This window comes from Hemitrygon akajei, chromosome 8 (assembly GCF_048418815.1).
Source record: "Hemitrygon akajei chromosome 8, sHemAka1.3, whole genome shotgun sequence".
Lineage (NCBI taxonomy): Eukaryota > Metazoa > Chordata > Chondrichthyes > Myliobatiformes > Dasyatidae > Hemitrygon > Hemitrygon akajei.
The window spans coordinates 124,275,367-124,297,086 of NC_133131.1; the positions used below are offsets into that span (position 1 = coordinate 124,275,367).

General features: G+C 40.8%; 1 protein-coding gene across 1 annotated transcript in view; it reads left to right on the forward strand.

Moving 5' to 3' along the window:
- itga8 (integrin, alpha 8) overlaps positions 1 to 21,720 on the forward strand; it is a 249,612-nt gene that overhangs the window by 194,990 nt on the left and 32,902 nt on the right. Inside the window, exon 27 of the mRNA XM_073054528.1 lies at positions 3,895 to 4,008. Coding sequence (XP_072910629.1) covers positions 3,895 to 4,008 — 114 coding nt within the window. The remainder of the gene's footprint in view (positions 1 to 3,894; positions 4,009 to 21,720) is intronic.

Sequence of the window (21,720 nt, forward strand, 5' to 3'; positions counted from 1 at the left end):
ATAACTTTAAACAAGCTGTGTACTATTAGCTCAGATTACTTACTGTTACACCCAGTCTGATTTTGCAGAAAAGGTCCTGTATTACTTCCTTCCTTGTTGACTCGGAAATAATGATCCAAAAACTCCTCTGGGTATTGTGGAAATGAAGACAATGGCTGGGAATACTCAGCAAGTCAGGCAGCACTTCCGAATGGAAAAACATAACATTTCAGATCAGTGACCTGTGACTGAAGATATTAAATGATAAAACTGATGACTTTGCAAGTCAAAAGGTGGTGTGAGTGGGGCAAGCGAAGAAAGAAGGTGGGTTTTAAGGGAGCTGAAATTGGAAGAAGTCAAATCATAATTTAATATGGTTGAACGTCAGGATGTTGTAACTCGGGCTTAAGTTGAACTACGTACACTGGAACAATTGAAGAGACCAAAGGTAGTGAGCTCAGAATGGTGTTTGGATGAGGATTAAAGAGATGGGCAATTAGAAACTTGAGATCCTGTTAATGACTGCAGTATCTTAGGTTAAGCCCTTCACACCTATTGGGGCAAAGGTCACTGACAGCAACTCACCAGGGCCCTCTCTCCTGGACCAGTCTTTCGAGTTATCCCAGATGTAGCCCATCTTCTCTTTCCTCTCCCAGGGATGAGGTCTTTGGAGCTGATGGTGTATTCTGCAGCTCTAGGTTTTTACAGGATGATGTTGCTAGCCACATGCTCAGCACTCCTGCTTTGCAGCCAGCCTTGGGAAGATTCATGGCAGAGCTGGTTGCAACAGAGCGCCCAAGTATTTTCCTCCAAATGTGGAGACAACTTCGCACAGAACCAAAGGGATTTTTAAATTGAAGGTACCTAACTGGAATAACTGGAAAGATTCTTTGGTGTCCTGCAAAGTGGGAAAGGTAGAAGCAGAAGGACAGAAGATGATTCTGCTACAGTTCCTTGGGAAGGTTCAAGGGGAATTGTAGAGATATTTGGTAGTGATGAAGAAATGATTCTTTGACCTGGAAGAATGGCCCTTCCAGGATAATTAAAGGGGTTCTCAGTGAGGCATATATCAATAGTCTCAGTATCACACACAAAATGCTGGAGGAACTCAGTAGGTCAAGCAGCATCTATGGAGATGAATAAACAGTCAAGAAGCGATGGGGAATAGATGAAAAGGGGAAGAGGAGGGACTTTTTTTTATCGGAAGGAGAAGTCAATATTCATGCCATCAGGTTGGAGGCTACCCGGACAGAATATAAGGTGTTGCTCCTCCATTCTGAGGGTGGTACGAAAGGCGGCTGTGGACTGACGTGTCAGAAAGTGAATGGGAATTGGAATGAAAATGTTTGCCCGCTGGGAAGATCTGCTTCTGGCAGATGGAGCGGAGGAGCTCAATGAAGCGGTTCCCACATGACTGGTCTCAACCAACGTAGAGGAGCCACATTGCGAGGACCAGACACAATAAAAGACCCCAGCAGATTCATGAGTGAAGTTTTTGCTCACCTAGAGCCCTGAATAGAGGTGAAGAAGGAGGTGAATGGGCAGGTGGAGCTCTTTGGCCACCCACAGGGATAACTGCTGAGAAGGTGTAGGAGTCGCAGGTTGTCCATTCGCCCCTCTCCACTAATCACCCTCCCAGCACTCTAACCTCTTAGCCCTTCTCACCTGCCAATTGGGTCCCCTCCTCCTTCCCTTTCTCCTATGGTCCTCTCCCCTCTCCTATCAGATTCTTTCCTCTCCAGCACTTCATCTTTTTTGCCCTATCACCTTCTAGCTATCCTGCTTCCTCTGCCCTCCTTCAGTCTTTTTATTCTGTCATCTTCCCTCATTCTTTCCAGTCCTGAAATAGGGTTTCATCCCAAAGCATTGACTGTTTATTCGTTCCCATAGATGCTGCCTGACCTGCTGAGTTCCTCCAGCATTTTGTGTTTGTTGCTTTAGATTTCCAGCATCTGCAGAATTTCTTGTATTAGTAGTCTTAGCTTGTTGGAAGTTCAGATTTATTGTTGATGTCGGCCTTTCTTACACAAGGTATAAGTGCCATGAAATTTAGATTTTTGCAGGCACAGCACAGTACATGGCAAGACATGTACAAACAGAAGTTAAAATAAGTTAATATGCCATGATCAAAATGTTGACTGTGCAGGCTGGTGGGGAAGCCAAGGTACAGAAGTCTACAGGCCAAGTGCTGGTAGATGGTGCTTGATAGTCGACATACTGGGTCGTGGATCAATTTCTGTGCTGTATGCTGTGAACACTATGGCTACCATATATTTAGCACTTTGTTTATCCTGGTCAATATTAGTTACCTTTAAAGTCTTCCAAAATTACTGTTTTTGTTGCAGCCATTTTGAAATCCAACAAAATTTTTCATCTTATTTCTTCGGTGGAATACTTCTCTGTTCCCCAACTTATGCCAAATTGATACAGTTATAGAACAATAGTCATTGATATCTTACAGAATTTCATAGTCATAAAGCATAGAAGTAGGCTGTTTGGCTCAACTTGACCATGACAAGCCTACTGTAAATACCTATTTTAAACTAAATCTATTTTCCTACATTTGGTCTATATCTCTCAAAACCTCTTCTATCCATGTATCTGTAGTGATAATTTGTAAGAATATAGTACCACAAGAACATTGGCTTGTGAGCAAGGAGGACTTTCTAATCCATTAGAGTCTACATATCATTGTACAGCACTAGTGGGTGGTCAAACTGGCACACTGGCTTTACCTATTTCTTTCTCTCAACTTAATGTAATTTTGTAATGTACCAAGAACCCCATCAATTGACTATCCTTAGTTATATGGCAGAACTTAAATAGTGAAGAATAAAAGGTTCAAGAGGGAAGAATGACAACAGGTTGAAAAACAAACAAACTTCAGAGAGAAAAACAGAGTATGAAACTAAACATTAGCTTAAATAGAAACCATTTTGCTTTATGTGGCCAATTAGTGCAGCCAGAACTTGGGCTTTTAGTATCCCCATTTATTATGGAGAAAACATCTTCGGGAGGACCTAGCCTGGAGACATATGTTTTTACCATGGAACCTTTAAGCATGTGATTTTACAAATTGGAGTGAAGCTGCACACTGTGGAAGCCTGGTATCAGTCCCCATCCTGACATTAAACAGGGGAAAAGAGGCAGATTGTGAGTTGGTTACATGAGAGGAGGTCTCTTATTTTCCCTAAGTTGCATTTATGTCAGCTGTGCATTCTTGCAAAAGTGATTTTCTAACATTTATTGGAAAAAATGTCTTAAGCTTCAGAAATATGGTTTTTGTCATCAGTATTTATACTTAACGTTGACAGACTTTCATAGAAAATGGTGTGAATTCAAATGTATATCAAATATTATATCAATTTAATACTACCATATTGACTTCATAACAGGAAGAAATATCCCTAATCTATGTGACATATTGATTTGCAATTAATGAAACCAACAATGCTGCTCGTTTTATCATCTTGGAATACAGTATCATGAATTATATTGCAGAATGAAACATTTCTAAAGTTCTGTTAAGTCAGCAAAATGGAAAGTGTGCTAATTATTTAGATAATAAAGCTGTAGGAGACGGTCCAGGAAAACTGTTACTGTGTTTGACTTGTTTCATCAATTAATATCAATGAAAAACATTTGTTTCTGAAAATCCTGTTATTTTCAGTCTCATAGCAGTTGCCACATCATGCAGCAGAGTGGCAAGATATGAAATTAGTTGGGGAGAGTAGTCATAGTCATGTACATAGATAAATAAAAACATATTTTATAGGAGTCATATGCAAGGGTCTGTTTTCAGTTTCTTTTTAATTTTATGATTACCAATAGCAAATCTAGGAAGTACGTGAAAGCTATTAAATTTCATTTTACATTCAGCATAAAATCTTAACATTAAATCATTTTGTTTTACAGAATTGCAGCAACGTTGAATGTACAAAAATAGTCTGTTATGTTGATCAACTGCAGAGAGGGCAGAGTGCGGTGTTAAAAGTTTGGTTTCGCATGTGGGTTCAGACATTCCTAAAGGTAAATGCAAAATGGTTAATTGTGAGTTTTATATACAATAAATTACTGATCATTTATACAATAAATTTATATGCTATAAATGAAAAGGCCAATTCTGAACAAACATTCTTAAAATGCCAACAATTTAGATTTTCTTTGGTTGGATTGATTCACTGGCTCTCCATATTAAGAAAATTGTATATCCATTCACTTTAATGGTGCCTCATAATTTCTTCAAAGCTGCACAAATTACTTAGACGTGTTTGTCATATCCATAAGTTTCCCAATAATTTTATCCTGTTTCAATGTTCTACATCTATTTTCAAATGCTGGCTCTCTTGCTGCTGCCGAATCTTCTTATTATCTTCTAATACATTATTGAACAGTCACCATAAATGTTGCATAACAACACAGAAGAGGATGGTTCTTAACGTTACTTAGTCAAAGCACTTTACATTCCTTGCTGTATGACACTAGGAGTTAGATAGAACGACTTGAGCACAGATTCTTTATCAAACACGTTCTTGATTATGTATGAATGTGGAAGCAGCTAAATGTAATGCACAGTTGAAATACAGATCGCCACTGTTTTGGAAACTTCACAATTCTGCATAATAGAAAAAATAATTGTACAATACTCTAGACCATGAAAATCAAGTAGTCATTGAATTATTCAAGAGAAAGGCTTGATTTGAAGCTAAAAGCAAGACATTTTAGTTACATTGCATATTTATGCCCAGATTTTCAGGTATCATGTTCTTCTTTACTTAATTAATTTTGGAAGTTTGTACTCAAGAGCTCTATAATATACAGCTGCAAAATGAGAGGCAGCCCCAGAACCACCATTTCCACTTTTTCCCAACGGGGAAGCAGTTTAATTTTAAATTGTTAACATGCTGTTTGGAGCAATTGCAGCTACAGAGCCATGAACTGCCATGTAGTAACATAACCCTCTCCAAACTTTTTCAGTTTCACATGAGCTCCATTATAAAGTCCAAGTTGACAGTGTCTAAGGCACCTCTGGTCTCACCACTCCCAGCACCATCTACACATGAACTTCTGCCCAATACCTTTAAGAAGGGAGTAAAGAAAGGGAAAGGGGAACAAAAGGAAAATAAGTACTAATTTGTGCCTTGTAATCAGCAACAGGATATAAAAGCCATCTCTCTTGAAACTAAAGTCTGTGGCACTTTTAGGCATGGTGGTAGGAGTCTTGGACAATATTTGTCTTTAATTGGTTTACAACAACAGACACCTAAATAAATCAAGATTTCCTTTTGAACTAAAAATTGAACTAGAAATTATATTATGTAAATCAACATTCTTATGGGCAACACAGTATCTTTTTTTATTGGTTCAAAAACCATTCAACACCATGCATATGTCGTCAGGCAGTGAGCAAACCAAAATACATTGCAGGGTCTATACCTTGCTGCCATTGTAAATCATTCTCATTCCATGTCTCGAATGTTTGAACTGGGCATGGAGGTGATGTAAGGGCTTCCAGTGGTCCATTTATCTTCTGCTCCTTCAGGAAGCTGCTCAGTCACCCCCAGGCCATGCTGATCTCACATGTAGATGATTGCAGGTACAGTATCAACAATCCACAATGTCTTGTTGAGGATCCCGTGCAACTTCTGGTATCTTTCTGCAGTGATGGAACCACGTGGAGTATGGCTGGAATTCTCTGTTTGTCATTTCCTTTATGCTTGGTTGGACATGAATTTCTGGATGATCATGGGTGCTATTAAAGCTTTTGATATTTGTTAGCTGAAGTCGATCAGTGACAACTTCTATCTGAAAAACCTGTACATTTTACCTCTTTATTTCTACTTCTGTTTTCATTTGATACTTCATCAATTATGTACCACTGTTGTTTAGTCCAAGCTTGCAGGTTTTAAGCATTATCACCCTATTAAAGATACTCTATGAGTCTTGTTCTGGAATGTTGTTGAGCACCTTTCTCTGATTATTATGCCTAATAATTTCCTTGTTTATTTAAATGATCCATTTTATAATTATATACCCAGCTACTGTCCATCAGTGAAAATAAAAAAAATGCAGATACTGCAAATCTAAGAAAAAAGTAGAGAATGCTGGAAATACTCAGCAAGTGGCGTGCCTTTAATGGGAATAGTTAATACCTCAGATCAAATACACTTTGTCACCTGCAAGGTGTGTCTTCCCCCTCTGCAATTCATAACTCCCACACTCTTCTATCTGTTTTTTTGGCTACATTCTCACTCTCCACCTGGTCCCATTCACTCATTGACCAGATAATCCTGTTTACATCTTTTGGTCATGGCAACTCTGATTTTATCACTTCAGAGAGATCGACTCTTCCCCATTCTCCTTGCAGCATAGAACACTTCTTTTGCTTCCTTCCAAGTTCTATTAAAGTGCCTTCAATCTGAAACATTAACTCGGTTTCTCTTCCCACAGATGCTGCCTGACCTTGTAAGTATCTCCAGCATTTCCTGTTTTTGCCCTGTCTTTTGCTTCTGTACAGGTCACACTGCCATTGCAACAATTGCAATAAGATAACTTCAATGTTCCTGTCATTTTCATTCCCTCTATTACTAAGAAGACATTGCTAGTCACGCTGCATGTCAGACAGCATCCGTGGATAGAGCCACTGATAATCCATCTAAATTTACTGCTCCGAGTATTCAGTATTTTCTGTTTTTACATTTAATTTCCAGCATCAGCTGCATTTTGTTTTTGTAAATCTTTTTACAGTATTTTGACTGTTGGGATAAACTCAGGCTTCCCTGTTGCAAGAGTAAGGAAGCAGCCATGCAGTCAGTAATACTTTAGTTAAGTTAAAAGGCAAACAAGCAAACTTAAGAGCAAGAGAAGGCAGTTAGGTCCAACTAACTTGACCGAGAACTGCAGGTAAACCCAAAAATCCATATGGAATGAAGTTGCTAAGGTCAATGTTGAGACACATGGCCTATGCTGTCCATGTGTTCAATAATATTAAACAATCACTAATGCAATTTAAGAATGAACTAAAGATTTTCTAGTTGTGTGTATGTATATATATATTAATTCAGATTGATTGTTCAGAGAAATAATATCTACAACTTGTACAAGTAAAATATCCCAGATCACATCACAGGACGATTATTGGACACAACCTGCTACAGGCCACGAAACAAAATATCAGGGCAAACATTGAGGAGTGCCTTAATATATGAAAGATGCAGAGGCAGAGAGGTCTGAAGAAGCAACTTCAGAACTAAGAACCTAGACAATTGGAGACACAGCTATCATTGATGAAATGATTAAAATATGGGTTCAATTGGCCAAAATATTGAATTGAATTAACTTTATTACTTACATCCTTCACATACATGAGTAAAAATCTTTACATTACATCTCCATCTAAATGTGCAATGTGCAATCATAATAATTTATAATAATTTGTAATAAATAGAACAGACAATGTAGTATAGAGTACACTCAAATCAGCATGAGTTCACCAGTCTGATAGCCTGGTGGAAGAAACTGTCTCGGAGCTTGTCGGTCCTGACTTTTATGTTGCGGTACCGCTTCCTGGATGGTAGCAGCTGGTATAGATTGTGGTTGGGATGGCTTGGGTCCCCAATGATCCTACGGGCCCTTTTTACCCACCTGTCCTTGTAAATGTCCTGAATCATGGGAAGTTCACAACTACAGAAGCGCTGGGTTGTCCGCACCACTCTACAGAGTCCTGCGATTACGGGAGGTACAGTTCCCATACCAGGCAGTGATGCAGCCAGTCAGGATGCTCTCAATTGTGTCCCAGTAGAAAGTTCTTAGGATTTGGGGGCCCAAACCAAACTTCCTCAACCGTCTGAGGTGAAAGAGGCATTGTTGTGCCTTTTTCACCACACAGCTGCTGTGTACAGACCACGTGAGGTCCTCGGTGATGTGGATGCCAAGGAACTTGAAGCTGTTTATCCTCTCAACCCCAGATCCATTGCTGTCAATAGGGGTTAGCCTGTTTCCATTCCTCCTGTAATCCACAAACAGCTCATTTGTTTTTGCGACATTGAGAGAGAGGTTGTTTTCTTGACACCACTGTGTCAGAGAGATGACTTCTTCCCTGTAGTCCACCTCGTTATTGTTTGAGATAAGGCCAATAAATATAGAGTCATCGGCAAACTTAATGAGTAGATTGGAGTTGTGGGTGGCAATACAGTCATGGGTATACAGGGAGTAAAGGAGGGGACTCAGTACGCAGCTCTGAGGGGCTCCTGTATTGAGAGTCAGAGGGTTGGAGCTGAGGGAGCCAATTCTTTCAACCTGCTGGCAAGGCAGGGTCAAGGCCAAGGTCTCTGAGCTTCTTATCGAGCCTGATGGAACTATGGTGTTGAATGCTGAACTGTAGTCCAAGAACAGCATTCTCACATAAACATCCTTCTCCAGATGTGTTAGGACGGTTTGTAGAGCAGTGGCTATTGCATCGTCTGTTGATCGGTTGTGTTGGTCGGTGAATTGTATGGGGTCCAGTTTGGGTGGTAGCAAGCTGCAGATCCTTATAATCCTTGACCAGCCTCTCAAAGCATTTGCTTATTATTGAGCAGAGTGCAACAGGATGCCAGTCATTCAGGCATGTTACCTTGGTCTTTTTTGGTACAGAGACAATGTGGATAATTTGACGCAGGAGGGCACTTTACACTGGGACAAGGAGAGATTAAAAATGTCTGTAAACACACCTACACACATACCTCACCCTGGGATGCTGTCCGGTCCCGCAGCCTTGCGACTGTCCACTCGTTGGAAACATCTGCGTACCTCAGCCTCAGAGATGACCAGGTTGCAGGTTGTAGCAGTGGCTTTCCTCGGAGGCTCAGAGTTAGCGACAGTGAACTGAGCGTAAAAGCGATAGAGCTCATCTGGGAGAGGGGCCGCGATGTTGGTGGCACCACAGCGTTTGGCTTTTGAGGTCTGCAATGTTGTGCAGCCCTCACCACAAGTCACGTGTGCTATTCGTTGTGAATCTTGATTCAATCTTCTCCCTATATTGTTGTTTAGCAACCTTGATAGTTTTACGCAGATCATATCTGTATTTCTTGAGCTCTAGTTGGTCTCCAGTGATGTAAGCTCGATGTCGCACTGTAAGTGCTGCTTGCATGGAACTATCAGTCCAGAATATTTACAAAATTTTGAATGTCTTTTCTAAAAATAAGACTTGGGCTCAAGGAGAGATGGGCCGGAGGACCGAATGTAATAAAAGATTGTGGGCTCTGAGTAATTCTGCTTTAAAACAAACATCAGTGATTTGCAAAAACATAACAAAAGTCTAGCATTCTTTTATCAAGCTACTAAATTTAGAACTGAACTGGTATTTGACCGGGCTCCAAGCAAAACAGTGATGTCTGCATTGTTCTTTTCTACATAAGCTCCCAGCTCATTGCTGGCCAGTGGGTTGAGGAGTGAAAAGGGAAAAATAACTCTTGGCTAAGTTCTGTGTTAGTGATTGGCCTGGGAACTGGGTGATACTGTAGACTGCAGTGTGATATCCAAGTTTTTGATGTACCAGTAGACGCCCTGCAGGACACTAACTGGTTACAATTCCCAAATCGCTTCTTGTAATCCTGATCCAAAGTTCCGCTGAGCCTCATGTGATCTACATCAAATTCTGTTGGAGCTGGTGTTTCACAGGGAGTGCGCCTCAAGCAGTAAATCCTTCTGAGGATCATTAACCAATCCTAAACATCTAATGGTTACAAAAAGAGTTGAAGGAAATCAGCAGAGCAAGCAACATCTGGAAGCAAAGGGATCAACATTTATTGTCCCCTGAGTCTCTGCTCTAGCAGTTTGTTTTGTTGCTCCAGATTTGAGCATCTGCAGTGTCTTGTGATCCCTAACTGTCCAATATTCAAATTGAGAGAATACAAGAAAATAGTAGCAGGAGCAGGCCGCTAGACTGTTGCACCATTCAGTATAATAATGGCTGATTTACCACAAACCTCAGCTCCTCCTCTGTACCAAATGCGCATAGCCGTTAGAGAGGGGAGGCAGAAAGTTACCAACATGAGAGAATCTGCAGATGCTGGAAATCCAAGCAACACGCACAAAATGCTGGAGGAACTCAGCAGACCAGGCAGCATCTACGGAAAAAAGTACAGTTGATATTTCAGGCCGAAATCTGGCAGGTCTGTCAACGTTTCAGGCCAAGACCCTTCAGCAGGACAGTCCTGCCAAAGGGTCTCGGGCCGGAACGTCAACTGTACTTTTTTCCATAGATGCTGCCTGGTCTGCAGAGTTCCTCCAGCATTTAGTGTGTGTTGCAGAAAATTATAGGTCAGCTAGCTTAACATTTCTGAAAGGAAAACAATATTAAAGACATTCTGACAAGGCATTTAATGAAAATTCAAATTTAAAGTAAAGATGGTTATGTTGAGGAAATTATTTTTATTTATACCAATTTATAGAAGTCATTTGAAGAAACACGTGAGCTGTTGATAAAGGAAGAAACAGAAGTCCTCTGCTTAGATTCCCAGAAGACATTTGCTAAAGTGCTGCATCAAAGTTTGTTATGGAAAACAGTATTTATGATACTGTGTAGGGGTACATGTAGGTGTGGAAAGAAGACTGAATGGCCACCAGGAAATAGAGATCAGGTATAAATGTTTGTTTTTCAGTTGACAAAATGAAATGGCGTTCTGTGTTAAGGCCTCAACTTCTTATTCAAATTAACTTGGATGGGGGCTACAAAGGGATACTGTTGATTAAGTGAGTGGATAGAGATCTGGGAAAAGGAGTATAATGTAAGGAAGTGCAAAATTGTCCAATTTAACAAGAAGATGTAAGATGATATCTAAATCGTGAAAAATTGGAGTGCTCCTGGTGTCTTTGGGTATGATTTGCAGAATATTGATACACAGCTGCAGTAATGAGGAAAGCAAAATAATGTGGTTGTTTGTTGTAAAGGGAATTAAATACAAAAGTGGCCTCAAACTTTCTTTTACCTTCCCTCATGTGTCAGGTCAGGTCAAGTTTATTATCATTTAACTATATACATGTATTTACATATAATGTATATAGAAACGAGACAGTGTTTCTCTGAACCAGGGTGTAGAGCACTGTAGTACACATAACACACAATAACATGAAGGTAAGGAGAAAAGCTACAGATGGATCACACACAAATAACAAACTAAAGTGCATTAATATTAAATATTGTAAGGTACAGGACAGCTTAATAGACAATAGACAGTAGGTGCAGGAGTAGGCCATTCGGCCCTTCTAGCCAACACCGCCATTCACAGTGATCATGGCTGATCATACACAATCAGTACCCCGTTCCTGCCCTCTCCCCATATCCCTTGACCCCACTATCTATAAGAGCTCTATCTAACTCTCTCTTGAATGCATCCAGAGACTTGGCCTCCACTGCCTTCTGGGGCAGAGCATTCCACAGATCCACCACTCCCTGGGTGAAAAAGTTTTTCCGCATCTCTGTTCTAAATGGCCTACATCTTATTCTTAAACTGTGGCTTCTAGTTCTGGACTCACCCATCAGCGGGAACATGCTTCCTGCCTCCAGTGTGTCCAATCCCTTAATAATCTTATATGTTTCAATCAGTGACACTTCGAATACGATGCAACAGGGAGTTCGGAAGCCTAATGGCCTGGGGGAAGAAACTGGGGGAAGTTTCTCATCCTGACCGTTCTTGTTTTTCTGCCTCGTAGTCTCCTGCCTGACGGTAAAAAGCTAGAGGATGCTGGATGGGTGGATAGTGTCCTTGATAATACCAAGGGACCTGCATACACAGCACTCCTGATAAGTGCCCCTGATGGATGGTAGGGAGACCCCTATGATCCTCTCAGCTGTTCTCACAATCCTTTGTAGGGACACCTGGTCCAATCTTCAACTGTTCGCATTTCAGATGGAGATGCAACTTGTCAGGATGCTCCCAATTGTACTCCTGTAAAATGCGTTTAAGGTAGCGGGGGTGAGGGGGAAGCCTTGCTTGCCTCAATCTTCTCAGGAAGCAGAGCTGCTGCTGTGCCTTCTTGTTCAGGGAGGTGATGGTAGGAGACTAGCTGAGATCATCTCTGATGTGAACTTCCAGGAACTTGGTGTGCTTAACTCTGTCTACGGAGGACCCATGTATTCTCAGAGGGGGATGTTTGTCCGCACTCTCCTGATTTCCACAATGATTTCCTTTGTCTTCTCCACGTTCAGGCTTAGGTTGTTCTTCTCACGCCAATCCACCAGCCACTCCACTTCCTCTCTATACTCTGTCTCGTCATCATTCTTGATGAGGCCAGCCACTGTTGTGTCATCCACAAAGTTGATGACGTGGTTTGAACTGCTAGCGACACGGTCATGCGTCAGCAGTGTGAACAGCAGCGGGCTGAGCACACAGCCTTGGGGAGTGCCAGTGCTCAGCGTAATGGGACGAGAGACATTGCTACCCACACAGACTTACTAAGGCCTTACTATTAAGAAGCCCAGTATCCAGTTGCAGAGGGAGGTGTTGAGACCCAGCGAGGACAGTTTCTGGGCTATGCTGGTGTTGAACGCTGAACTGAAGTCTATAAACAGCAGTCTGGCCTATGAGACCATATTTTCCAGGAGGGACAGGACAGAGTGGCGGCAGAGGCTATCGCATCATCAGTGGATCGATTTGAGTGATAAACTGGAAAGGGTCCAGTGTAGCCAGGAGAAAGGCTTTAATGTGCTCCATAACTAGCTGCTCAAATAATTTCATAATGGTTGCTGTTAATGCCATCAGATGATAGTCATTTAGGCAGGATACTGTTGCCTTCTTTGGCACTGGAATGATGGTTGCCACTTTGAAAACCAGGTGGGGTGGGGGGGGGGGGGGAAACAATGGAGCAGGTAGACTGGAAGCCTGAGCATCAGACAGATTTCATTCACTCCTCTGCGAATGTTCATTCCTTTCTCCGTGGCACCGAGGCTGTGAACTGATCCGGCTGCTGAGCGTTTCTGCCCCACTGGTGTGAAAAATGGGGACCAAGGCTTGGCTTGGGCCTACTCTGGGAGTAGATCTGGGACTCACTCTAGTTCGGGATGCTGTTGGCTTGCTTCTACTATTTGCGAGATTTGTTTTTTTTCCCTCTGTGCAGTGGTTTTTGCACTTTTTTAAAATTAGGTTATTTGAGTTTCTTGCTTTGTGGCTGCCTATAAGCAGACAAATTTCAAGGTGTATAATTAATACATTATTTGATAATAAATATGCTCTGAATCTTGAATCTTTGAATAAATATTAATGGCTTACCTTTAAAAAAAGCATTTATAAATTTGTCATAAGGTTATAGAATCATATAGTGATGCAAGCAGGTCCTTATCCATACCTGTCATTGGTTCCTGTCTGTACTTATCCCTCCTCCCAACATTCAGCCTTCCATACTTCAATATTTCAAAGGTGCTCATCTAAATACTTAAATGTTGTGTGAGTGTCGGCTTAATGCAGTGTGTTCCAGATTACTATTCCTTCTCTGAATGAAAGCATTTTTCCTCATATCACCTGTGAACAGGTTCTCTTCACAGAAATGATAGAAAATATTTCCTCTTATCTATGCCCCTCATAATTTTGTATCAGGTCTCCCTTCAGCTTTCTGAACTCCAATGAAAACAAATCCAGTCAATCCTGTCTTAGCTCACAGCTGAGATGTTCCATGGTGAATCAACTCTGTAGAAAATGCACAGTGTGGTGACCAAATTTGTGCATACTACTCCAGCTGTACCTCATTAAAGATTTATGCACTTGTTCTATAACACCTCACCCTCTGATCTTGTATTGTAAGTGTTTGCAAATATCCCTTTGCTTTCTTCATCACCTCATCTACTAGTGTGCAGTCTCGAGGGATCCTTGGCTATGTCCACTAAGGTCTCTGTTTTTTTTAGGGCCTCCCATTCATTGTGAATATCCTAGCCTTATTAGTCCTCCCAAAATGTAATGCCCTTGTTTTTCTTTCAGGGTTAATTTCCATCTTCTACATCTCTGCCCATCCTACCAACTGATCAATATCATTCTGTAGTGAAAGGTTACTCTCCTCACTGCCCACATCATCACCGATCTTTGTTCCATCTACAGATCTACTAACTATACCTCCTCTATTCGCATGTGCATCACTAATATGCATAACAATACCAGCATTGAACTTTGTGATGTGCTTTTGCTTAGATTTTGATTTTATGCGTGTGCTCAGTGCACGCAAGCACATGGTATTGAAAGTTTCCATAATGCCTTCAGATGTTTTTGAAGTCAATAAGCAATAATAAAGGAAGGACATAATGGCAACTACTCATCAGATATTGTCCATCCTTGGCAAACTTCATTCTCACTTCTCTTATATACAGTACATTTACAATTGCTATGACATGGATTGATCTAATGACGAGGAAGTGTTAACAAACCATTCTAACTTGTCGTCACAGCACTCAGACCAGAAGATTTCTTAGCTACATCCAATAAGGAAATACCTAATCATTAGAAAGAATATGGGAATGACATATTTGACAGATCCAAGTGGTGTTTATTTTTAATCTGGCTGTACCGTGAAAAGAGTAGAGATTGCAGTGTTTGGCTTCATGAATTGGAATCATCTTAGACAGGAAGCTGATACATTGGGCTTGCATTCCAACATGGAAAAAACAGACTTAATTCTGGCTCAGGCAAGGATATTGTATCTGGTGCCATATCTCATCCAAACTGCAATGTATTTGCATTGGCTCACACACTTTGTTTAATGAAAACAATCTAATAGTACATGTCACATTTGGGGAAAATTACATTATTTTCTGTCTTTTTTTCACTGAATTTGGGGTGAAAGGACCCAGACACAATATTGCAACATTTTTTTATAATTGCTATATTACAAAAGAAGAAATTGGAGCCAGAAACACTTCCCATTTCCCTGAATGGCAGTTAGATGACACTAGTTTGGATGAAATGGAAGATAAGCCTAACAGTTTTTTTTTTTGCAGAATTGCCATTTTAGCTCTATGGCTAGCTTTCAAATATTCCACATCAAAGTTAAATAAGTCAGTCAGCTAAATCTGGATCTGGTAAAAGCTTCTTTCAAAAACTTATTTAGATTGTTGACTTATTTTCAAACCTAATTGAATCTATTGTTTTAAAATGGGAAGAAGCAAATGTCAAGATAATCTATGTGAAAGTGATCAACAATGCATGTTGTTAAAGCAACTGATGTTTTAAACACATGGAAATCATAGTGCACTTGACTTGAACAATCCAAACAATAAAAATCAGTTCCTTGATCTGAAAGTAAAATGATGTTTGTGATTCCCAGTAAAACAATAAGAACAGCCTTTTTCACCTTACTAGATTCAGATTCATTTATTGATCACATGGACTTCAAAACTAGAGTGAACTGGACTGGTTGCATTAATGGTGTGCTGAGGATAGCCTGCATGTGTCGCACCAACGTAGCATGCCCATCTTGCTCAGCAAAACAACACAGAACACAACAAGCAACAAAACAGCATTGGCAAAACAAGCCGCTTTCCTCCCTCCCACCCACACGGACTGTCCACCAACTGGCACATCATAGGCTGTGTATCATAACATTGCTAAAAGCTTGGTGGGCTCTGACAGAATACTGAAGACCTTTGGTCAACTGGGAAGCAATAGTGGATGACTTTAATTTTCCTAATAATGAGAGGGACTCTCTTAGTGCCAGAGGTTTAGATGGGACACCATGTGTTCAGTACATCCAGGAAGGTTTCTTAGCAAATACGTAGATACTTCAGCTGTGGAAGGAGGCATACTAAATGTTGTTTAGTGTAGTAGACCAGGCCAGATGATGGCAGGCAGGAAAATCAGGATCATACCTCCATAAGTTTTCAGATAGTTATTAATAAAAGTGAGCTTGGACCTTTTGGAGGGGGTGAAGTGCTAAAATGAGGAATGGTTATTTGCAACAGTATTCTGTAGAAGTTAGGGAGAATAGATTGGGAGCAGCTGTTATTTTGTAAATCCACATCTGGCATGTGGAAGTCATTTAGAGACCAGCTGGTCAGAATTCAGGACGAACATGCTCTTATGAAGAAGAAAGGCAAGGATGGGAAAGATCAGGGACAGCGAATGATGAGAGATGTTGCAAATATAGTCAAAAGTGAAAAGGAAGTATATACTGTATAAGGTTTAGGAAGCTGAAACCAGACCGGGCCTTTGAGGAACATAACAAAGGAGGGAGAGAATGGAATCATGAAGGCTTAAAGGGTCCATGAAATGTCCATGTTGAGTAGGATTTTTAAAAATCCCAAAGTATTTTATGCATACATTAAAAACAAAGGGTAACTAGGGAGAGGATAGGACTACGCAAAGACAAAGGAGAAAATTTACACATAGAGAAAATCAGATACAAAAATACCAGGAAGGGCTTGGAGAAGCCTGCTGATGTTCTCAGGAACGTTGATTTCAAGTAGATGGTGGTATTGGATCTCTTGAACAGTGTTAAGGTAGATATGTACACAGGGTCTGATGGGATCTATTCCAGATTATTGAGAGGGGCATGTGAGGAGATTGCTGGGGCCTTGATAGAGATCTTTGTGTCCTCTAGCTACAGCAAAATTTTCAGAGGGCATGAGAGTAGCTAATGGTGTTCCTTTGTTTAAGAATAGCAGTAGAGACAGCCCAGGAACTTGTATGTCAGTCAGCCTTACATCAGTGGTAGGGAAATTATTGGAGAAGTTTCTTGAGGATAGGATCCTGAAAAGCGTAGACTTATTATGGAGAGTCAACACAGATTTGCATGTGGAAGGTCATGTTTACAAACTTGATTGAGTTTTATGAGGAGGATACGAAGATGATTGATGAGGGTACGGCATTGGATGTTATATCTATATGAACTTCAGTAAACCTATCGACAAGGTTTCTTGAAGTCAGCTGTTCCAGGAAACTAAAATGCATGGGATCCATGGAGATTTGCCAGACTAGATTCAAAATTAACCTGGCCATAGAAAACAGAGAGCAGTGGTGGAGTGGCATTTTCTCTTGAGTTTGTCACCAGTGCACTTGTAGACTAATAAAAATTGGTGCAGCTGTGGATAAGTTGTCAAAGTATTCAGCAGGGTATAGACAAATTGGAATCATTGGTTCGATATTGTCATTTAAAGTAAAATTGGATAGGTATATGGACAGGAAAGGAATGGAGGTTTATGGGCTGACTGCAGGTCGGTGGGACTAGGTGAGAGTAAGCATTCGGCACAGACTAGAAGGGCTGAGATGGCCTGTTTCCGTGCTGTAATTATATGGTTATATGGTTGGGCAGAGAAATAACTGATATAGTCTAACTCAGATATGTGTGAGGTGTTGCACTTTTGGAGGTGAAATGCAAGGGAAAATTATACAGTAAATGGTAGGTCACTTGATGTGCAGAGGGTTCTTGGGGTGCAAGTACCCAGCTCCTTTAAAAGGGAAACATAAGTAGATAGACATACAGATTGCTTGCTTCAATTGGTTTGTCTATAAAGTATAAAAGTCAGAAAGTCATTTTGCAACTGCATGAAACTTTGGCTCAGCCTTGTTTGGAGTACTATATGCATTTCTAATCACCACATTACGGGAAGGACATGGAGTCTTTGGAGAGGGTGCAGAATGCTACCTGGACTATAAGAATTGTTTCTCTGGAGTGTTGATGGCTGAGGGGTGACCTGGTGGAAGTAAATACAATTATAAGATGAATCAATAGTGTAGTTGGTTAGAATCTCTTTTTCCAGGTTTGAAATGTCAGATTCTTAAGGGGACAGCTTTCAGTTGAGAAGGAGAATGCTTAGAGGATATGTATGGCAAGTATTTAGTCACAGAGAGTGACTGTGCCTGGAACGCACTGCTAGGGGAAGTGAATAAAAGGAGATATGATCGTAACATTTAAGAGGCTTTTAGATAAAACCGTGAACTGGCAGATGTGCAGTGTAAATGATCAAGGCCAGCACAGTCATTCTAGGGCATTTGCTATGCTGTTCCGTTCCATGTTCTATGTTCAGTGTTCCAGTCAAAATATTGTGTTAAGGTAAATGCACAATCAAATGCCCAATTCTCATTTCAACCTTGAAGAATGCATTTTGGCCTATCTCTGCTTCTCATGTTGATTAATTTCATCTTTTGCTGGTGCCATTACAACAGTGAACTTGAATATCAGAATTACAGCTGAGCTGTTTCTGCTGGTAGATAGATGTAGGATTGGTCACTAATGAAACATATTATCATATTACAATTTTTATATGAGACAACCAGGATTAAACTGTTGGTATTTTTTTATTGGAGACCCACTAGTTCACTGTCAAAGTTACTGTCAGAGGAAGTTGAAGAAGTTTAAACCCTCTGTATTTCACTTTAGCACCAAAGGAATCTGGCAGTTTATAACTGTGAAGAAAAATTAATCATAATGTTAAAAAAAATCTGTCTTGTAAAGTAAAAAGTACATCCAATTTTTTGCTTCAATAATCATATCTATACAGTTTCTTTTCTTGCTTACTTGCAAGAATGAATAGTTTCTTCAAAGAAGAGTGTGAATTATATTATTGAAAGACTTGCCAATTTTGTTCAGTAGTTGCACAGTTTGTATTTGCACAGACAGAATGTAACTAAAGATAAAATAGAACATGAAATTAAAACAGACATGGGAGAAATTACTGAGTTGCCTTAATTTTGCAGAAAGTTTTCTGAAGCCATTTTGGAAGAACTTTAAGGTAGATGCCAATGAATATTTTGCAATTTTACATAAATAATTAAGTTTTTCTATATTTTCTTAAGGAAAAATGTTCTGAATATTCTACCTACTTTTTGCTTTCAAGTGTATTTTCCTTTTGTTCCACTATCATTTTAGAACACTTATTATTTGCATTAATTTGTTAATAATGCTTCAAAGAGCATTTCTATTTAATGGCATTACAACTACAGCTAAATGATTTTAGATAAAATCTAATTTTTGGCAAAAGCAGTCTTACTTAATCAGCATAACAGACTGTAGTTTCCCTCTAAATGGGTATTTTGCAGCAAGTAAACCACTCACTATGATTGTTTAAATATATGAAATCGAGGCAGGAGTAAGCCCATTGGCTCTTTGAGCTTACTTCATAAGGAAAATGGCTGGTCTTCTCCTTAGAGCCAATTTCCGGTAGTGCTCGTAAACCTTTCAGTAGAAATATTGTTTTGGGGTACACAATGATGTATTAATGATCAAAAATCCATCACTTTCTGTTTTGAATGAACATCATGTCTAAGTATCTACAGCCTGCTGGATGATGAAATTTCTCCTCATCTCAATCCTATCACCTTATTCTGACCCGTATTCCTGAACTCCTCAACCAGGAGAAACCCCTGTGTATCTAAACTCTATGAATTTTGTAAGTTTCAAATATGTTTCCTCTTATTCTTCTGAACCTGGACACTATAGTCTCAGTTTAGTCAGTATCTCCCACTGGAGATCCTGGAACCAGTCCAGTAAATCTGCACTGGTGTCTCCTTTCATGCATAAGAGGGACAAGGCTACATTGATCTTATTCTTGTTCTCAATATTCTCTGTCCATCCTTTCTAACATTATAGGGTCAAGCTATTCACTCCAATGCACAAAAACAATAAGGAATCGCTGAAAGTTTGGAAGGCGATAATGAGACCCTAAATATGTATCTCAAAAGTTGCTCCTTTCAAATTCAATTTTTAATTCATTCAAGGGAATGAGATAAGATGGACCTTCCGGTATAAGATGGATCTTCTGAGGATAGGCAACAGCTACTGGGGGTTCATGAAGCAATAAATATGACTAAGTACGTTTGTACTTTATTCATAACACTTCTGTGGGAAATTATGGTAAACGATCACCGCAATCAATTAAGTAGCGAGGGGAGGGTCGAGGCGCGCGATCGAAGTCGGAGAATGGTCAAGGCATGTTTGAGGAGAAGTGGTCGGTACAAAGTCAAGGCATGGTCGAGACAGAGTCGGATCGTGCGAAGTGGAGAAAAGTCTGACCAGAGGAGTTTCGGAGCCCATCTACCTAAACCGAGAGCAAGATTGGATTGATCTAAGCGCTAGGCCGATTTGGAAGGACCAGGTACAAGCTGGAACGTGGTAGTGGGCCAAGCATATCGATGTGACGGGGCCCAGTTCCTAGAACATGGGACAACCCAGTGTTTGGACAATTTAAGTGCTGGATGGATGGATTAAAAGGCAGGGTGTTGGCACCAGAGGCAATGGACGGGCCGGTTCTGCCCGCTGCTCCATGTCGTTTGCTCTGCTCTTGGCTGTAGTGAGGCTGACACTGTGGCCTGCTCTGGCCATTCCAGGTTTCGTGTCTATGGACTCACTTTCATTCTGAATGCTGTTGCCTGCTTTTACCGTTCTCACGATTTGTGCTTTTTTCTCTCTCTGCACATTAGGTGTAAAGTTGGTCTTTTTTTTAACGCATTCTTTTGGGTCTCTTGTTTTATGGTGCTGTGTAAGGAGACAAAACTTAAGGTTGTGTAATTTATACGTACTTTGAACTTTGCTGGCTGAGCCTGAATTTAATTCCCCATCCCTAATTCCTTTTTAGAAGGTGGAGGTGAATTATGCTCTTGAATCACTGCAGTCTTTGAAGTAAGGGTGCACCCATGATGCTAGTAGCCAGTAATTCGACCCAATGAGAGGGAAGGAATGGAATATATTCCTCATTCAGAATGGTGTGTGGCTTGGAAGCCGAATAGCAGACAGTGGTCTTCCCGTAAGTTGTTGAGGTGGTGGGGGTGGGGGGGTTTGAAAAGTTTGGTCTGGAAAGTCGCTGCAGTGCATTCTGTTGATGGTACAACCTGCTGATACTGTGCATCAGTGTGAAGTGAATGAATGGTCGTGGGTGGGGCACCTACTGAGCAGGCTGTTGTAGATTTGCTTAGTTCAGACTATTGGGCGCTGTTTATATCTGGCTTGTCTAGTTGCTCGCACTAAAGTATGCCTGCTGCAGGACATGCTCTCCTGCACTCTTCATTGAACCAGAGTTGATCCCTGGGGTTTAGTGGTGATGTTTAATGGGATATACCAGACCACGAGGTTTCAGATCGCGGTTCAGTACAATGCAGCTGCTGCTGATGGCCCAAGGTGCCTCACGGATGCCCTGTCCTGAGCTGCTGTATCTGTTCAGCACTATCCCCTTGGCATAGTGGTGTTACGACACACAATAAAGTGTATGTTCACCGCGAAGTCAGCTTCTCATCTCCACAAGGACCTCGCTGTGGACACTATGATGGACAAATGCATCTGTGCCAGGTAGACCAGTGATGATGAGATCAAGTAGGTTTCTCCCCTTTGTTTGTTCCCTCACTACCTGCCATAGACCCGATCTTAGCCAGAAAATCATTCAGCAATTCTCCAGCCCTGTCAGTAATTGTGCTACCGAGCCACACATGATGATGGACATTGAACTCCCCCATCTAGAGTACAGTCTGCACCTTTGCCATCTCAGTGTGTCCTCTGGCTGGTGCTCTACGTGAAGCGGTATTGTTCATCAGCCAAACAGGACTGGAAAGTGGTAATCAGTAGAAAGATTCTTTGCTAGAATTTAACTTTGATGCCATGAGATCCAGACCCAATACTGAGGAACCTAGGGTGGTTCCATCTCACTGAATGCTACTATTCCCACCTCTGCTGGATCTGTCCTGCTGGTGGGTATGGACATTACCCGCAATGGAGATAGTGGTGTGTGAGACCTTGCCGTGAAGATATGATTCTCTGAATATGACTACATCAGACTATTGGTCTGTGAGACCA